We start from the raw sequence: 15,235 nt of genomic DNA on the forward strand, positions 1-15,235 counted from the left end.
GGTTAGGTATGTTTTGAAGGTGCTTTTACCATGTATACCATTAGGTTGGTTTTGCTCCCCCCCTCTTCCCCCGGGTCGCACCGCTCTATCAGGTGCATCATAATCCCGGGTTACGACTCCATTGGCCAGCAAGATGAAGATCGGCATGTGGACTATAATAGTATAAATCGGCGGGAATTTCAGGCTCTTATATTGCAGACTTCCCAATGACGGAAGGGTTCTCTTTAATTAAGGGCCAAGGTAGAAACACCGCCTCACTTATATTTCCCGACGCAAACTATACTAGTTTAGATATTAACTATTGACGCAATTGATGTGTACGAGTAGCTGAGGATTCACCATAAGCCGGTTTTATATACGCACACTCATATACCACAATTGTGTTGCTCTTGATCGCGACTCCTAAATATCTCTGCTCCGCTCACGCGGCAGCCTTACCCCTAGTTTCATATGGCAAGACCAGGAAAACTAAGCCCGCTACTACAAAAAGTGCCGCCGAAATCCACACTGGGTAGTCATTATCAATTCCAACGTATGCCGCGATGATAGGAGCCATTAGGCCGCTTAACCGATTGAACATGGCGACAAGCCCGTTCGCGGTACCACGGACTGGAGCGGGGAAGAGTTCGGGCGTGTACGAGTAAAGTAAACCATACACCAGATTCTGAAAGAATGCGATCGCGCATGTAAACCCGATAACTCCGGCTTCCGAGGTAGCACGGGTGAAGAGAAACAAGAACACACCGGTGCCTAGGCACGCAATCGTTCCAGTACCCTTTCGTCCAATTCCCTTCAAATCGACGGTAAACCCACCAAGAAGAGAGGCCGGGATACCGCAGACAGCCTGGATAGCATAGTTGCGATATGTTATGCTTAGGGAAGAGCCACCCTGGCTAACTCCCTTGTTTTCAAGATATATGGGAATGAAGGAATTGTATAAGGGATAGGCCATTCCAATAGAACACCAGAGAAAAATCATCAATGTCGTAGATAAAGCAATGCGCGGGGTTGAGAAGAGGACTCGGATCTTGCTAGGCGTTATCTTGTCCAAATTGCTTCTGATAATGTTCTTGCGAGTATGAGCCGGTGCGGATTCCTGACCGGGTTGCAGGTTCAATTCAGCATCAACCGCTTCAAAGTGGGAAATTGTGAGCCAGCTGGTCTTCCCGTTTCTAGCAGCAATTTTATGGATTACTCCGACAGCTTGCTCATCGTAGCCTTTGCTTAGGAGATATTTTGGTGTCTCGTACACCCGAAAGAATAGTCGTAATAGAAACATGGCCAACGTAAGGCCACCGAAAGCCCAGAAAGTATATCGCCAACCAAGATTATTATCAAATCGACAATCAGAGCCTGCCGAGGGGCAAGAGTAGTTTGCGATCAGTGGCCATCCGATTAAAGCAGCGACAGCTTGGCCCACAGACCAAAATGCAGATTGCATAGTAAGGAGGTATTGATGTGTCGCAGGGATGAACTCCAAGAATATAGCGCTGTCGACAGGTTGGTTGCCACCGGTACCCATGCCAATGAAGGCGCAGAGTGTAGCGATAGCGACGAAGTTAGGGCTGCCAGCACCGACCAATCCACTCACGGACGAGAGGAGTAAGGTGATGTTGAAAGCTAGACGGCGACCGATGAAGTCAGCCGTCATAGGCCACACGGTAGAACCAACGACAAGGCCGGCATATTTGGCCACGGTAAGGAATGCGATGCGCTTTACGGCAAACTCGTTTCTGACGGGAGCACTAATAATGGTAATGGCTTGCATCCAGAACTGTGGAGTGTGGTTAGCAATTATCAGAGCTCTTCCGTTGCCCGTGGGTAGGGTGCTTACGTTGTCCACAAACCAGCCAAATCCTGTAAGGGCAAATATTTTCCACTGAAAGCCACCCATTCCAAGATCGACCAAGGCCTGGTTCATGATAGCCACTTTCCTCTCGTATGCTTCACCAACACCAGAAGGAATAGCATTCATATCTATCCCCTTGTTGTCTCGATCCACTTGCTCAATATCTCCTTTGGTGACGGAGAGATCGGTTGGAGACTTATGAATGGTAGGCATAGCGCCGGCGCCGTCGGCATCTTTATGGCCTTGGGGCGGTTCCATCTTGGCGTCACTTTGGATAGAATAATATTATTTGACGAATTGTGAGATTCTTGCTTGACCAAGTTGCGAAGCCTGACAATTCAAATAAGTAAAAAATCACATAGGCGAGACGTCGTCCGGGTGTTCATATAGTCTGTGGAGGGCCTATCCCTCGGTTGATGATAAGTTATCATTTTGAGTATCTGGAATATGGGGTACCGCTAGCAGACCCATAATCGCTTAGACTCTGGGGTATTGTCTTGACGATAAACATAACTACCGCATGGGTGATCTCGCTTGCGAGTTGCGCGGCGTGATAAAGGCCAATTTGACTATATCTTGAGCATCTGAGCCAGGGACGAAAAGAAGTTGTCGGAAAGATTGCCGATATTGAAGCCAATGAAGAGTGATGGATGGTAATCAAAGGTTGAGACAGGATACTCGGCGCGTCAAATACCCCTATTCCAGTATAGCGCAATTTTAAAGTAGTAGATAAATCCGCCCGATATAACCTCCAACTGATGCTGGATCGGGCTCCACTTCCAAGCGACCCGATTCTAGAATTGCGTGTCTCTTGACCCCCCCGCATTATTTGATACCATGGAGCTGAAGCCGGCCTCTCCTGAAATCCATTTAGTATTTGCCAAGTTCTACTGGATGGTATTCGATCTTGACATACCTACGTGAGTACCCAAGTGAAATGAAGTATCGGTTACACGAATCGATCGTTTCCATCGTGATTTCATGACTGCGGGGTTACTTTACTCTCTATAGATCGGTTGCCGATTCCGGCTCGCGCTGGAAATGGCGCGACCCGTGCTTTGTGGTGAAAATGCAGCGCTTGGAATAACCTTCTTCGGTTGGGGCGATAAACGATATATGTTTCTGTATCTACCTAGGTAGGTATATATATCGAAGCGCATCATGAACTTACGAAGCATCAGAACCGACTTTTATGAAATAAGGACCGCTTCATAACCTCGATTGACGTATTCATACCATCTTTTTTTTCTTTGCGCTCAAGCATCACAAATATCAGCATGGCGCCCTCAGCTCTAGTCGAAACAGCTCCTGTCGTCGACCCCTTTAAGGTCCGACAGAATTTCCCTTCTTCGCAAAGCGCTGATGTTCAATTCAATCCCGCGAAGCATCTGGCATATTCTCCTCCATCTAAGATCCTAGCCATGAAGGATCTTGCCCTAGAGCCGACTGCATTATCGCCCATCGCCACCACGGAGCCATTTCCTCTCCTCTCTCATGAAGCTGTCCTCCAGCATCGTCGAGACCTTTTTAGCAAAGATGTCCTTGATAATTGCCTCCACCACACTCGCCCTGGCTCTGTTCAGCTTCGCGGTATGGCTCCGCGCTATTCCCCCTTCATTCACCAATTTTGGCACTCCCCTGAGGTTCTCAAGATTGTTAGCGATGTCGCTGGTGTCGAGCTTGTTCCGGCCATGGACTACGAGATTAGCCATGTCAATGTCCAGCTCGGATCAGGAGGCCTCGACGCTGTCCGCAACACTCCTGTGGAACCTCCCGAGGCTACCGAGGAGGCGATCAAAAGATTTGAGGCTGAGAAGCCTAAGCAGCAGGCCGTTACTGATCAGTCAAAACCCATCATCGAATGGCACGTCGACTCTCACCCTTGGGTCTGCGTCGTCATGTTATCAGATGCGCGACACATGACTGGTGGAGAGACCGAGCTTATGAAGGGCGACGGAACAACCCTAAAAGTGAAAGCACCACAGATGGTAAGGAATTTCTTCTACCTCAGATTTGCCGCATGATCATTGCGCTAATGTCGACTCAAGGGTTGTGCTGTCCTCCTTCAAGGGCGATACATCACCCACACAGCTGCCCCAGTCACTAACATGCCCGAGCGTGTTACTATTGTCACCTCTTTCCGACCCAAGAACCCCCTTCTCGTCGATGACACCACGAATGCGAACGTCCGCAATAAATCTCATCTTACTGAGTTGTATTACCAGTGGACCACCTACCGCTTGGAGGTTATCGCTCAACGTGCTCGTAGCGCTTTGGAAACACTGCAGGAGAGATACGCTAAAAATGTGGCTGAGTCGGATCCCGAAGGGAGGCCCGGCCTTTGCAAGGTTGAGACTGTTAGCCAAGAGGAGATACAGAAGTGGTGCGCCGACATGATTAGATATCTTCAGGATACGACTCATGAGATGAGGCTGATTGGAAAATAGGCACTCAATATTAGAGCCTTGAAACTTTGTATTATTTATACCTGATCCAATTTCTACTCTTCCTCGGTCAGGCTTGTGCGTAATAGCTAAGATGACCATAACTCATAAAGAGGGCCCATGCGACCCCTAACGGGGTCCCAATCAGGTATTTCTACATGCTCAGCTTCTTCTCGGAGCTCTTGACATCGTGATCCATCTCTGCAATACTCGCTTTTCCATTTAGGTGCACCCTATATGTAGTAAATACTTAAGATATCCGCCCGCGCGAGTTCTTGACTTACTTTAGGATATACTCCGACGTATCTATACCCGTCCTGAAAGTCTTTGGAGCAGTGAGAGACGCCAGCAGGTAAAATAATGACGTCGCCTGCCTTTACAAACACCTCCCCGCCGTTACCCGCATCTTCGTTTGGTCCCACACCTAGTAAAAGTGTAGATGATCCCTGGAAGACAGCTTCTCTCATTAGATTCGTGTCCTAGATGATGACAGTATCAAGCATACCATAACATTCATGTGTGTTGGGATGGAAGTGGTGCCTTGGAACGGCGCCCCAAGTCCCCTATAAATCGTTAGGGCTAGGATTGCTAGACAGGCTTCAGATGTTCGTGCGTACTCCCTTTAGCCATTGGTTCTTCTCAAGGAACGCCTGTGTCTTTTCCTCGCTATACGGCTGCGGCAAGACGTCCCGGTATATAAGAACCGGTAACTTGCTATTGGGGACCAATGTCGTTTGTTCGAAGTAGTGCGTCTCGGGGTTAACAGCCATGACGTAGAAAGGTTGATATACCTACCTAGGTAGGTAAGGAGATTCCTATCTTGGTAATTCGAATAATGCTAAGGAAACGGGATGGGTAGAGTGGCCCCTCATACTCATCTGTATTCCCTTTGTATTATATAGTTGTTCGTGCTCTAGGCACTTAGGTAGATAGAGTATCCGACTAGTGTCCAATAAGCATGCTGCGATCGGGCAAGTAACCCGGGAAAAGCCGGTGCGGGGCACTTCAGGGGAATCCAAGATATTTGACTGCCCTGTTATCTCGAATAGATACTAGGGTTGGCACCTGAGCACCTATCGTATTAATTCCATCGTCCGACTTGCTAAGAAGCGATGGAACCAGGACGGCCTTCCCGACGATCAAGAGAAGGTTGCTGGACGTGTAAGAAAAGGTATGCAAAATCCCCGCTTCTATATAGGGCATATCAACTTAACGGCTGTAGGCGTAAGAAGTGCGATAACGGTTCGTCCCCGTGTAACAACTGCAAAAGACTAGGCTTGGAGTGTGACCGGGGTACCCGCCTCGTGTGGGAGGACGATGTGCGTAGGGATGGGATGAAGAGGAGAGGGCCGCCATTAAGAAAACCCAACGTAGAAGGAAAATTAGGATCGTCTCATCTAAAAGACACTCTTACTTTGTCTAGTCCGCTATTTGACCAGGGAGCGCTCACGTCGGATGCGCGAATATTCCCTCAAGTTTCGGATTGGCCATTCGGTCTCGACTCTACGGATTGCCAGCTACTGGACCGTTATGTCCAACTTTTTTCCAAGACATATCCGACCTGTACAGATCCAAATAATCCATTTGTAAGAGTGTTCCTGCCGCTTTCAACTCGGAGTCGACCCGTCCTAGATGCAGTATTGGCTCTTAGCTGCGTTCAAAGCTGGGAGGATGGCAACTTTACCATGAGGATGCCTATGCTAAGATATCGGACCAAAGCAATACGAGGATGTAAGGAAATGGTCTCTAGCATGATGAAAAAGTCGGGGTTTCATCATGAAACCCCCATGACATCAGTGGCGTTCGATAATGAAGAAAATACCCAATTATTGGCAATCTGCGTACTGCTTATGTTATACGAAAAGCTCAGCGGCGAAAGCCAAGAAAACGGGACAATTCACCTACAGGTCTTTTCTCAACTTTTTCCGACGCAGCTCTTCGTTACCATATTAGACAAAATCGCCTACGAACCGACAATAAGGCACCAAAATGACGCCATATCATTTCTATCGAACCTTTTCCTATACAACGATCTTGTCAGGTCAACGTCGTTACGGACATCAACGTTATCGGATTTCTACTTTCATAAGACTGCAGGCTTCCCATGGACAGAAGAAATGATGAACCGCTTCTACTTCCCCAGTGTCATAGCGCGGATAAGTGCCAATGATATATCGGTGACCGATGCGGATATTACTGCTTGGAATGGGAGACTGGACTGGCTGCCAAGTTTTGCGCTCCAACCGGCAGAGAAAGACGAGAAGCGCGAGAAACTTCCCACTGAAGACACCGGCTTCGTGCACAATCCGGGGTTTGAAGATCTCGAGAGCTTCACTTGCGTAGGTACATGGAATGAGTCTACACTTACATGTGAACTCTATCGCGTAGCGGCTACCGTGTACAGAAAACAGTGTCAATTAGACAGTCCCGACTCGGCTATGGGGAACCTTCCGGCTTGGGCAATCGCGATTCTCCGTCGCATACCCTTAGGCTCTCAGTATGACACGGCTCTTCTTTGGCCGATAGCTATCGTTGCCAGAGAATTTACGCAGTGGCATGACCGGGAGTACGTCCTACTTCGGCTTCGAATGCTCGAGGAACGATTCAAAATGAAGAATTATTGCGTTGTTCGTGAACATCTACTCCAAATTTGGAAATATCGAGATAGTGGAATCCCTTGTGAGAATATTCGAGTTTCTCTGTTCGGGTAGCATGGATTATTAATCTGTAAATTCTTCATCCTCGAGTAACACATTGCTGACTCATGTCGAGCATTGACTGGTTATATGAGCGTCTACCAATTGGGTTGATTATGACAATTACCTAATCAGAATCCTACAAGTTTCGCTTCGGGCTTCTATGTCAGGCTCAACTCTTCTCCCAAGGCTTAGGAGTACCTTCTTCATATTTTCCACCGACGGGTCTCCACATAAGCCACCAATCTGAATGGTCACCAGCTTTCTTCACTGTTTCCTTCCACGCTTCGTCGGGAGTATCTGTCTGGGGGCGAATGACATTCTTTTCGACATAGATGAAACCATTCGCTTCATAGAACGGTCGTCCAATTTCCGTTGAGTCGAGAAACATCTCTACGCCCAGTTCGTCCGCTTTCGCAATTCCCCAATTCATGAATTGTTGGGCGACACCCTTGCGTCGGTAGTCAGCGTGGGTAAAAATGATGAACAGGTCTTTGCTTCTTGATAAGCCTGGTACGTGTCAATGATCAACGGGCCCCACTTACAAACTTGAGGCCTCTGTCCAACGCGAGCTCTCGGTGCCCCGTGTTGTTCAAGCACCTGCTCAACGTATCGACGAGACCCATCATCAGGAAACCAACTAGCCTCCATATGCTCTTCCGAGGCGAAAGGATTCTCCGTGTGGACATTCCAAAGAGCCCCACCAGCAACACGGCCGGTGTCGGTGTCGATAACCTGATGCCAATGCATCGTCGGATCCTGTGCTTGCCAGGTACGCAGTCGCGTTGCAGCTTCAGCTATCGCTGCTTCTCGAGCCTCAGTGCCATCTCCGTGGATGGGAAACCAGGCATGAAAGAATTTTTGGGGCGGGTCTTCGTATGACTCGAAAAAGCACCTGGCAAGGGCAGGGAAGTCGGTCTCTGGGTTAACTTTACGGAACTCTAGAACCATGATTGCTATTGTTCATGAATTAGTCGGCTAAGATGTAAATTCTCGAGATCTGAACCTAAGGAACCTAAGGTAAATAAGAAGATTATTGTTGTGTGTAAGCAAGCCGTCACATTAGTAACAAGAAGATGATCTTATTGGGCTCAACTGTGCCACCCCCTCAATCCACTAACCCGTTTATTAATCGTTTTCTAAGGGAGGCGCATTCCGTGTAAGAGTTCTGAATATGTATCTTTATTACCTAATCCCTGATCATATTGTGCTTGCCAAATAACCACAAGACACAGCACAAGACTCATCGTAACAAAATGCTATTAACTGGCTAGACATGCTTGTACGTTATAGGGACTATTATACTACCTTTAAACGCGTTAACATTTTCTATGGCCAATCAGAATTTGACATAGGGTTAGTACTTACCATTTACAGAGCACGTTGGGTTACTTCGACCAATTAGACACAACCCTGAAAGGTTAAGAAGTTACTATATATGGATCTCGACTTTAACCAGAGCACTTCATTACCTATATCTTGGATTCCATAATAAATCATATATCCGGCTGTGCCGTAATTCACAGACCAGCGACTATATTATTTACCGCACGAACTAATTGGCCCTCGACCGAGACTTTTCTCTCAGACTTCTGTACCCAACATGCCATTAAGGTAGTTTGCATAATCAATTTGGGATTCTTGAAATATTACCTAACGAGCAGCTTCATTACCTAACCTCTTAGTCAGTGGTCTTTGTCAGCATATTGGAAGCAGTAAATTATGACTAATGTTCATTTTCAAGACATTTGCATTATTATATAAGATTCTCCCGATGCACTTGTTCATTCTGCTCCCTTAAGTCTAGTGTATAAATATAGGTTAAGAAGGTAGGCCCGACTAAGATAACCGTGGAATAGCTGTAAGGCCCTTGGTCGAAATGCGTCATGAATCCGTGGAAGTAATATAGTAAGTAGCGCTTACAGTAAGGATCATATATGGCGGGAGTTAACGTGGCAGTGTAGACAAGCGTTGAGATAGATGAGCCATAGGACTGGATTTATAAAGCTGAGATTTGCCTCACTTGACACATCTAAGATTTCAGTAAGAAATTGGTTAGACGCCTGCTCTTTTCTCACAATCAATCTCCCTCATAATTATTAGACATACTTATCAGACGGCATAGTAATTTGTCGGTCGTAATCTATGGAGTTGGTGGGTTAGAAATCAAGGCAGATAAGGATAGAATCCTAACAACATAAAACCTATAGCGGGAATGAGCCGTTTCTGAATGGAATCGAAGAGCCGAAGGATTCAACTGATTCGGGTACTGGGTACCTGGGCGGTTGGTTCATGTAACAATTATCGGACATAATGAGTCTACACAGGAAGGTAAAACAATAGTTATTGATAACCTTATAAAATATAAAAATGAACAACGTTAAATTTAACTAATGAGGCTCCTACTCATTTTCATCTATTTTTGAGCTTGGATTTCTGGTTGATAGCCGGTTGAATGAAATCTGGTTCTGGATTTCTGAAGTTTGGTTCGTATGAAGTATGGTCTAGCGATCGGGATTGTTGCTGGGAAAACAGCCTGGATGAAACCTGATTCGTCGGAGCGCACGTGAATTACCCAATGCAACCAACCGATTCGGGTACCTGAGAAGCAACGTCTCTTCCAAGTCTAGGCTCGCGTATGTAATACCAAACTTTGAGCCGATATGGGGAACGAGTCGCCATAAATATGGACTATTAAGATATATATCTAAAGTATGGCGGTGATGATGGAACAAGTGGAGATGGCTTTATAATCAATCTATAAATGAAATCATTACGTAGCTATCAAAATATGTACGCAAGAACACGCAGGACTCTCTGTATTAGAATGCGTACCATTTGATACCCGACCGAACCGGGTTTGTGCCGTCGTGTAAGCCGTGCCATGAAAAGTCCGCACCTCCGTGACTCCGAGTAAAGGTCATCAGCGAAACTCTTCTATGCAAATCTATCCACAACATTCCGCCATGCATTAAAAAGCGTGCCGTTTCGTAGTCGGCGATTATGACCAGACATCCTCCTACAATACTTGTCAGTATAATCGATATTAAACCAGGGGCAATAACACATGATAGAATAGTCTAAGACTTACCTGGTATTGGTTCGCCGCCCTCATGTTCTTCACGATCTCCTCTCCTTTAGCTTCAGAGATACCCCGTTGCTCTGAAATAATTTGGGCCAGCACAGTGTTAACCTCTCGGGCCATGTTGGCCGCATCACCGCACACGTAAAGGTACGCCTTCTTCTCTAATAGTTGGTTGACCTCCTGGGCCCTTTCCTTGAGTCGATGTTGTACGTATACTTTTTTGGGTCCTTCTCGCGAGAAAGCGGTGATGAGCTCGAAATTATCGCCGAGGGCCTTCTTGTATTGCTGCTAAATTGTAAGTGATTGTCCTTCCCGTTTTGAATACGAAAATTGGTACATACCTCCCATTCCGACTTGTACATGAAATCCTCATTTTGTTTCCGGCAACCGAAGAAAAGTATCGTACGACCGACATTCTCTCCGTTTTCGGCCTGCCTAGCGCGTTCTTGGACAAATCCACGGAAAGGTGCGACACCAGTACCGGGTCCGATGAGAATGATAGGCTTAGATGGGTCGGACGGCAACTTGAAGTTTGAGTGGCGTACGTGCACAGGGACGTGAATACCGTCGTACTTGTTCCTTGGTCCATGGATTTCGTAGGTGAGTCCGAACGGCTCGGGATTGGGATCGCCGTTTTGTTTCTGTTTGAGAGCAAGCAGGTAGTTGGTAGCTACACCCCTGAAGGGTTCAGCACGACCGGGAATTAGTTGGTTTTCGACAACAGCAGTGATGGAGATCTTCTTAGGCTGAACCAATGAGGATGAGGAAATAGAGTAGTAACGTGGTTGAAGTTTGGTTAGGCCTTCAATGAGCGCCGAGAAGGGAACGTTTGTCCATTTCTGACCGTTACTAACGACACCCAGGGTCCTGGCGATGTTGTAGTGGTTCTTGCTGATCTTGTCCTGGAAGTAGTCCTTGTCGCTACCGAGCTTAGCCATCTCAGCCTTCGTAGCGTCATCGGGAGCGAATGCAGCCAGAGTACCTAGGAACTGACGAGACACAGGAGCACCAATTTCGAGATGATATCGAACAATAGCATCAAAAGTCGTGGGAGTAGGGAAAGGCACCTTGGCAGTGGGTTCAAGAGCTTTTACACTGATGACGGTATCCTTTTTGTCTTCAAGTCCCAGAATGCCGAGGAATAGATCAACTTCTCGCCCAGCGTTCGTTGGCCAGATCGCAATGTGGTCACCAGTTTGGTATGACAGGTTAGAGCCGCTGATATCCACTTCCAGGTGAAGACAGTTTCTATCTTTAACGGAGAACAATTCTTTAGACTCGGCAATTGGTGCAATGTACGGGTTGTGAGCGTTGAAGGGACCTTTGGCACTACCTTCAAGGTGCATCTTGTTAGGCTCGCCCAGATATACTTCAGCAGAATCCTTAGTGAGACCATCGCGCTCGACAATACCGAAGATAGGTTCATAGACAGCTTCACGCTCTTCGAGACCCATCTTTTCTGCCAAGGCAGCCCACATGGGATCCTTCCATGCCAAGAAGTCTTCTTCCATAGTACCGGCACCATCATCACCTTCTCCGGCCTCGCCAATTCTGTTGGCGCCTAGTTTCTGCAAAGCCTTATTAACGTTGCGGACCATGGAATTGTAGTGTTCGTAGGTGTTGTTTCCGAGGCCGAAAGCGACGTAGTTGAGATTGGCAAGAGGAGGGTCAGCGCTTTGAGAGAAAGCAACATCTTCGCCGGTGATGAACTCGTAGAATTCGACAGCATTATCAGTCGGTTCTCCCTCACCATACGTAGCAAGGACGAACATAACCACCTTGTCGGAAGGGATCGAATCGAGGTTATCGTAATCGTAGTCTTCGAGATCGGCAACCATGGTTTCTAGACCGAATCGACTCTTCCCTTCCTTAGCTAACCTCGAGGCGTAGTCCTCAGCAGTACCAGTTTGAGAGCCATATAAGATGATGCAGTTTTTACCGCTCTCCTCCATCTTCTCGATGATGTTTCTCGTTTTTCCTGCCTTGACTCCATTGGCGTTGGAGAATGCATTTGCATACGGATCTTTGCTAATCCCCCAATATTTGCCTTTTGTGAAGTAGGCAATCGTGCCTAAAGTGATGAGGCCAAGGACAACAATGTCCAGCGTATCGAGTTGAGCCATCTTGGCGGCTCAGCTATGAAGAGCGGTCTCTCGTTTCCGGGGTGTTTCCGATACGACGAAAGGACACGGTGTGTTAAGTAGAAATGGGAAAAAAGGAAATCGACGCGACAGCTACGGAACTCCTACGACTTGAGGTTATTCCGTACCGTGTCGTACGGTCGCAGCTATCGTTTGGAGAGATCCGCGGGAAAGGCGCTGCGACGCTGCAACGTGTCTTAGAGCGTACCCTAAGCCGGCTGAAGAAATGGAAAGGTAAAGTAAATTTTTGGGGACCGCTCCGAAATTTCCCAGCTGGATAAGAAAAAAAAAGCCACACAGGAAATGTATAGTGTAGCCGCAGCCCCAAAATATAAATACCTATAATAATAGGTACTGGAAAAGACAGGAAGAAGAACGAACTAGAACGGGCGGTGATCGCAAGCACGCACGAGACGGGAACGGAGTGGGATCATATGATTACGGTAGAACGAAAAAAGAAAAGAGTTTGTAGCCCTGAACCTGGGCTCTGAAATGTGCGCGTGGCGTGGACCTTGCAAGTAAAGTCTGGGTACATAGAGGTAGCCTAGTGTAGGTAGTGGTAGTGGTAATGGTGGGTAGAAAAAAAGAACCGGAGGGAAAATTGGCGGCGATGGTGGATACTTCTATGTATAAGTAGTTAGGTAATCCTTTCCCTTTCGATCCCTCAAATATGAACCTAACCATTCAATGTTCCTTTTTATGCTTTCTTATTCTTCGATAAGCAAATAAGCGCGGGAAGGACCCAAGTACTTACATGTATGGATATGTATGTACACGTTGTCCCCAAAGATAGCTCTCCAGGGCTGGAGTTTAGTAGCAAACAAACAGCAAATTGGTACATTATATGGAGTCAGGACGGGTACCACTTGCACCTGATGTGGGTCTCTTGTGTTACCTTTAAATGTATAAAAATGTATAATATTGCCCCGAAATTAGTAACACTCCCACTTTAAGGAAGGCTACATCCATGTTGCATGTTTCCCGTCGCATTGGTCCCAGCACTTGAGGTTTAGGTGATGTAAGTAAGCTTTCTAGGCTTCGAGATCCAACAATGTTTCCTCTTATCTATATCTACCGCACTCAAATACTATTATTCCCACGTGTATATACAGTTATGCCTTATGTATATTTATGAGATATGTAGGTAGGTATCAATGGATCTATAGATCTATTATCGATTGTCGTTCCTCCGTCTCCGTGAGGCATCGGATTGGAGAGAAAAAATAACTCCTAGTCGATGCGATACATAATAAAATCCCCCCCGAAAACCCGACACCCATTTCAACTCTACTTGCGCCGATTCCCGACCTCGCCCACTAGCATCAGGCTTATCCAATCGGATATCACATCGTGCCATTGTTCCCAAGATCGGCAATTCGTTACTCGCAGCAATGAAGATGTCGTTTTGGTTGTGATGCGGTATTCAACATGCACAACCTAGCAGCATCCGGCTAGTCTCTCTTCCGATGAAAGGTACTAGGTATTCGTGTTCGGCAAATGCTTGGTTGAATTCGCCCAGCGAGAGGGATCTATTCCGAGGCCGAGTTCATAGCGAGATATCAGTAACAAGGCTTCAACCTTTGCTTTTTTTATCCGAGAGTATCTACCTAGGTAGATAGAGGTATGTAGTGCGTGAGCATTGTCTCATGTAATAATACAGCAGCGATTTACCTGGTGTCAGAGGTAAGCTTCCATTGGTTACCTAGTATGAATTGCTTTATCCTCTGCACATTCGTACATAAGTAGGATTCAATTGCTTACATCCAACCGGGTAGGTACCCAGGATGCTTATGGCATGACGCCGCAGCAAAGACTAAGCCCCGATCCACGGAACAGTACAACGTTTTGATTGATTCAGTGTAACGAGGAAATTATAACACCGGTTACGGCCGTGGCTATGGCAGTATATCCTGGAACTACCTACTTAGGTACCTACATTGCATTGCCGATTTCTCCATTGCGCTGAATCAGTTCTTGTCTCGTGTCCTCGTAGCTTTACGGGCTCCGTGATCGTGATGCCGGACCGGCAGGCTCGGAGATGACCCGGTCCATCCGAGGTTAAACTACAACCTTATAGAAAGACACGGCAAGTGAGAAGGAGAGAGCGGGGCGGATATCTCTGTCTCTATCGGGACTAACATTGAATAAATTGCAATGCCGCATGGTAATACGTAAGAATACATTCTACCGAACTCTCTGAGAAGGTAGGAAGGGACAAGTTTACACTAGGCAAAGTTTAATCACATATTAGTATTTTGGCAGCTACGATGCGTTTACCGCATTTTAATCACCAGACCATTATCCAACTCTCATTTCTTCTACCTATGTTATTCTATTCTCTCATTACGATACCTTAAGTGGTATATTATATTGACGCCGTCGTACACCGAAATTGTATCTATTATGCAATAAACATTTATTACCATGCGAACCTGACAGATCATAATACACTACCACACCTGATCTAATTGGCATCGCCTTTGTAAATATTTCGGATAACATACCATACAATCTATCCGTCGGACTCACTCAGCTCCTCATTCATTTCCCCTTATACGTATTCCACGGAGATTCTTTTCCCTCAATTCACGGTGGTGTTCCCATACAATTCCAACTTACGAGGAATATCTTTTATCTCCGGACCTGTTGATGATTAGGTCACCACCCTCTTTGCTGCCTACTCAGAGAACCTGCATCGCGAGATGCACACAAATACAGCAGTATGTTTACACCACCAAGGCGCATGCTTCCTAGATGTAGCAGCTCCTGGGAGAAGTACGAGGACATATACCCGCTGGCGAAGTCGCACCCGGCCTAATGGAATGACATAATCCCCCTCATGATAAAGGTACGCAGACGAGTTGTTCGTTCCAATGGGATTGATCGTCGTGACGAGGACATTGCGGAACTGAACAGCACACACTCGAAGACCTAAACGATGGCCTGCCGGACTCTAAACGTGGCTTCTTTCATGTCGATACCGGTTGCCGGCTGCGGTTTATACCTGAGACTTTTCTTTC

At 46.7% G+C, this 15,235-nt stretch overlaps 6 protein-coding genes across 6 annotated transcripts; 2 read left to right on the forward strand and 4 right to left on the reverse strand.

The window, feature by feature from the left end:
* Nucleotides 1-218: 218 nt before the first annotated feature.
* F4822DRAFT_410057 (major facilitator superfamily domain-containing protein) lies at nt 219-2,483 on the reverse strand. The gene is made up of 2 exons (XM_051458715.1): nt 1,835-2,483; nt 219-1,774 (listed from the first exon to the last, which is right to left on the reverse strand). The coding sequence occupies exons 1-2, from the start codon at nt 2,105-2,107 to the stop codon at nt 422-424; spliced, it is 1,626 nt and encodes a 541-aa protein (XP_051312206.1). The 5' UTR covers nt 2,108-2,483; the 3' UTR covers nt 219-421.
* A 167-nt stretch (nt 2,484-2,650) lies between these two features.
* Nucleotides 2,651-4,932, forward strand: F4822DRAFT_410059 (uncharacterized protein). Its single transcript, XM_051458716.1, has 3 exons — nt 2,651-3,837; nt 3,898-4,855; nt 4,910-4,932. The coding sequence occupies exons 1-2, from the start codon at nt 3,127-3,129 to the stop codon at nt 4,294-4,296; spliced, it is 1,110 nt and encodes a 369-aa protein (XP_051312207.1). The 5' UTR covers nt 2,651-3,126; the 3' UTR covers nt 4,297-4,855; nt 4,910-4,932.
* F4822DRAFT_316371 (uncharacterized protein) lies at nt 4,128-5,362 on the reverse strand. Its single transcript, XM_051455404.1, has 4 exons — nt 4,911-5,362; nt 4,799-4,856; nt 4,578-4,750; nt 4,128-4,526 (listed from the first exon to the last, which is right to left on the reverse strand). The coding sequence occupies exons 1-4, from the start codon at nt 5,061-5,063 to the stop codon at nt 4,383-4,385; spliced, it is 528 nt and encodes a 175-aa protein (XP_051312208.1). The 5' UTR covers nt 5,064-5,362; the 3' UTR covers nt 4,128-4,382.
* On the forward strand, nt 5,084-7,322 carry F4822DRAFT_316393 (fungal-specific transcription factor domain-containing protein). Its single transcript, XM_051455405.1, has 2 exons — nt 5,084-5,464; nt 5,516-7,322. Exons 1-2 carry the CDS (start codon nt 5,406-5,408, stop codon nt 7,002-7,004), a joined length of 1,548 nt encoding a protein of 515 aa, XP_051312209.1. The 5' UTR covers nt 5,084-5,405; the 3' UTR covers nt 7,005-7,322.
* F4822DRAFT_316442 (uncharacterized protein) lies at nt 7,083-8,116 on the reverse strand. Its single transcript, XM_051455406.1, has 2 exons — nt 7,535-8,116; nt 7,083-7,481 (listed from the first exon to the last, which is right to left on the reverse strand). The coding sequence occupies exons 1-2, from the start codon at nt 7,938-7,940 to the stop codon at nt 7,162-7,164; spliced, it is 726 nt and encodes a 241-aa protein (XP_051312210.1). The 5' UTR covers nt 7,941-8,116; the 3' UTR covers nt 7,083-7,161.
* A 1,874-nt stretch (nt 8,117-9,990) lies between these two features.
* On the reverse strand, nt 9,991-12,197 carry F4822DRAFT_431307 (NADPH-cytochrome P450 reductase; the record flags this gene model as incomplete). The annotated part of the gene is made up of 3 exons (XM_051461459.1): nt 9,991-10,008; nt 10,081-10,359; nt 10,416-12,197. 3 exons carry the CDS (start codon nt 12,195-12,197, stop codon nt 9,991-9,993), a joined length of 2,079 nt encoding a protein of 692 aa, XP_051312211.1.
* Between the last annotated feature and the right edge of the window lie 3,038 nt (nt 12,198-15,235).

This window comes from Hypoxylon trugodes, assembly GCF_022578975.1.
Source record: "Hypoxylon trugodes strain CBS 135444 unplaced genomic scaffold F4822scaffold_7, whole genome shotgun sequence".
Taxonomy (NCBI): domain Eukaryota; kingdom Fungi; phylum Ascomycota; class Sordariomycetes; order Xylariales; family Hypoxylaceae; genus Hypoxylon; species Hypoxylon trugodes.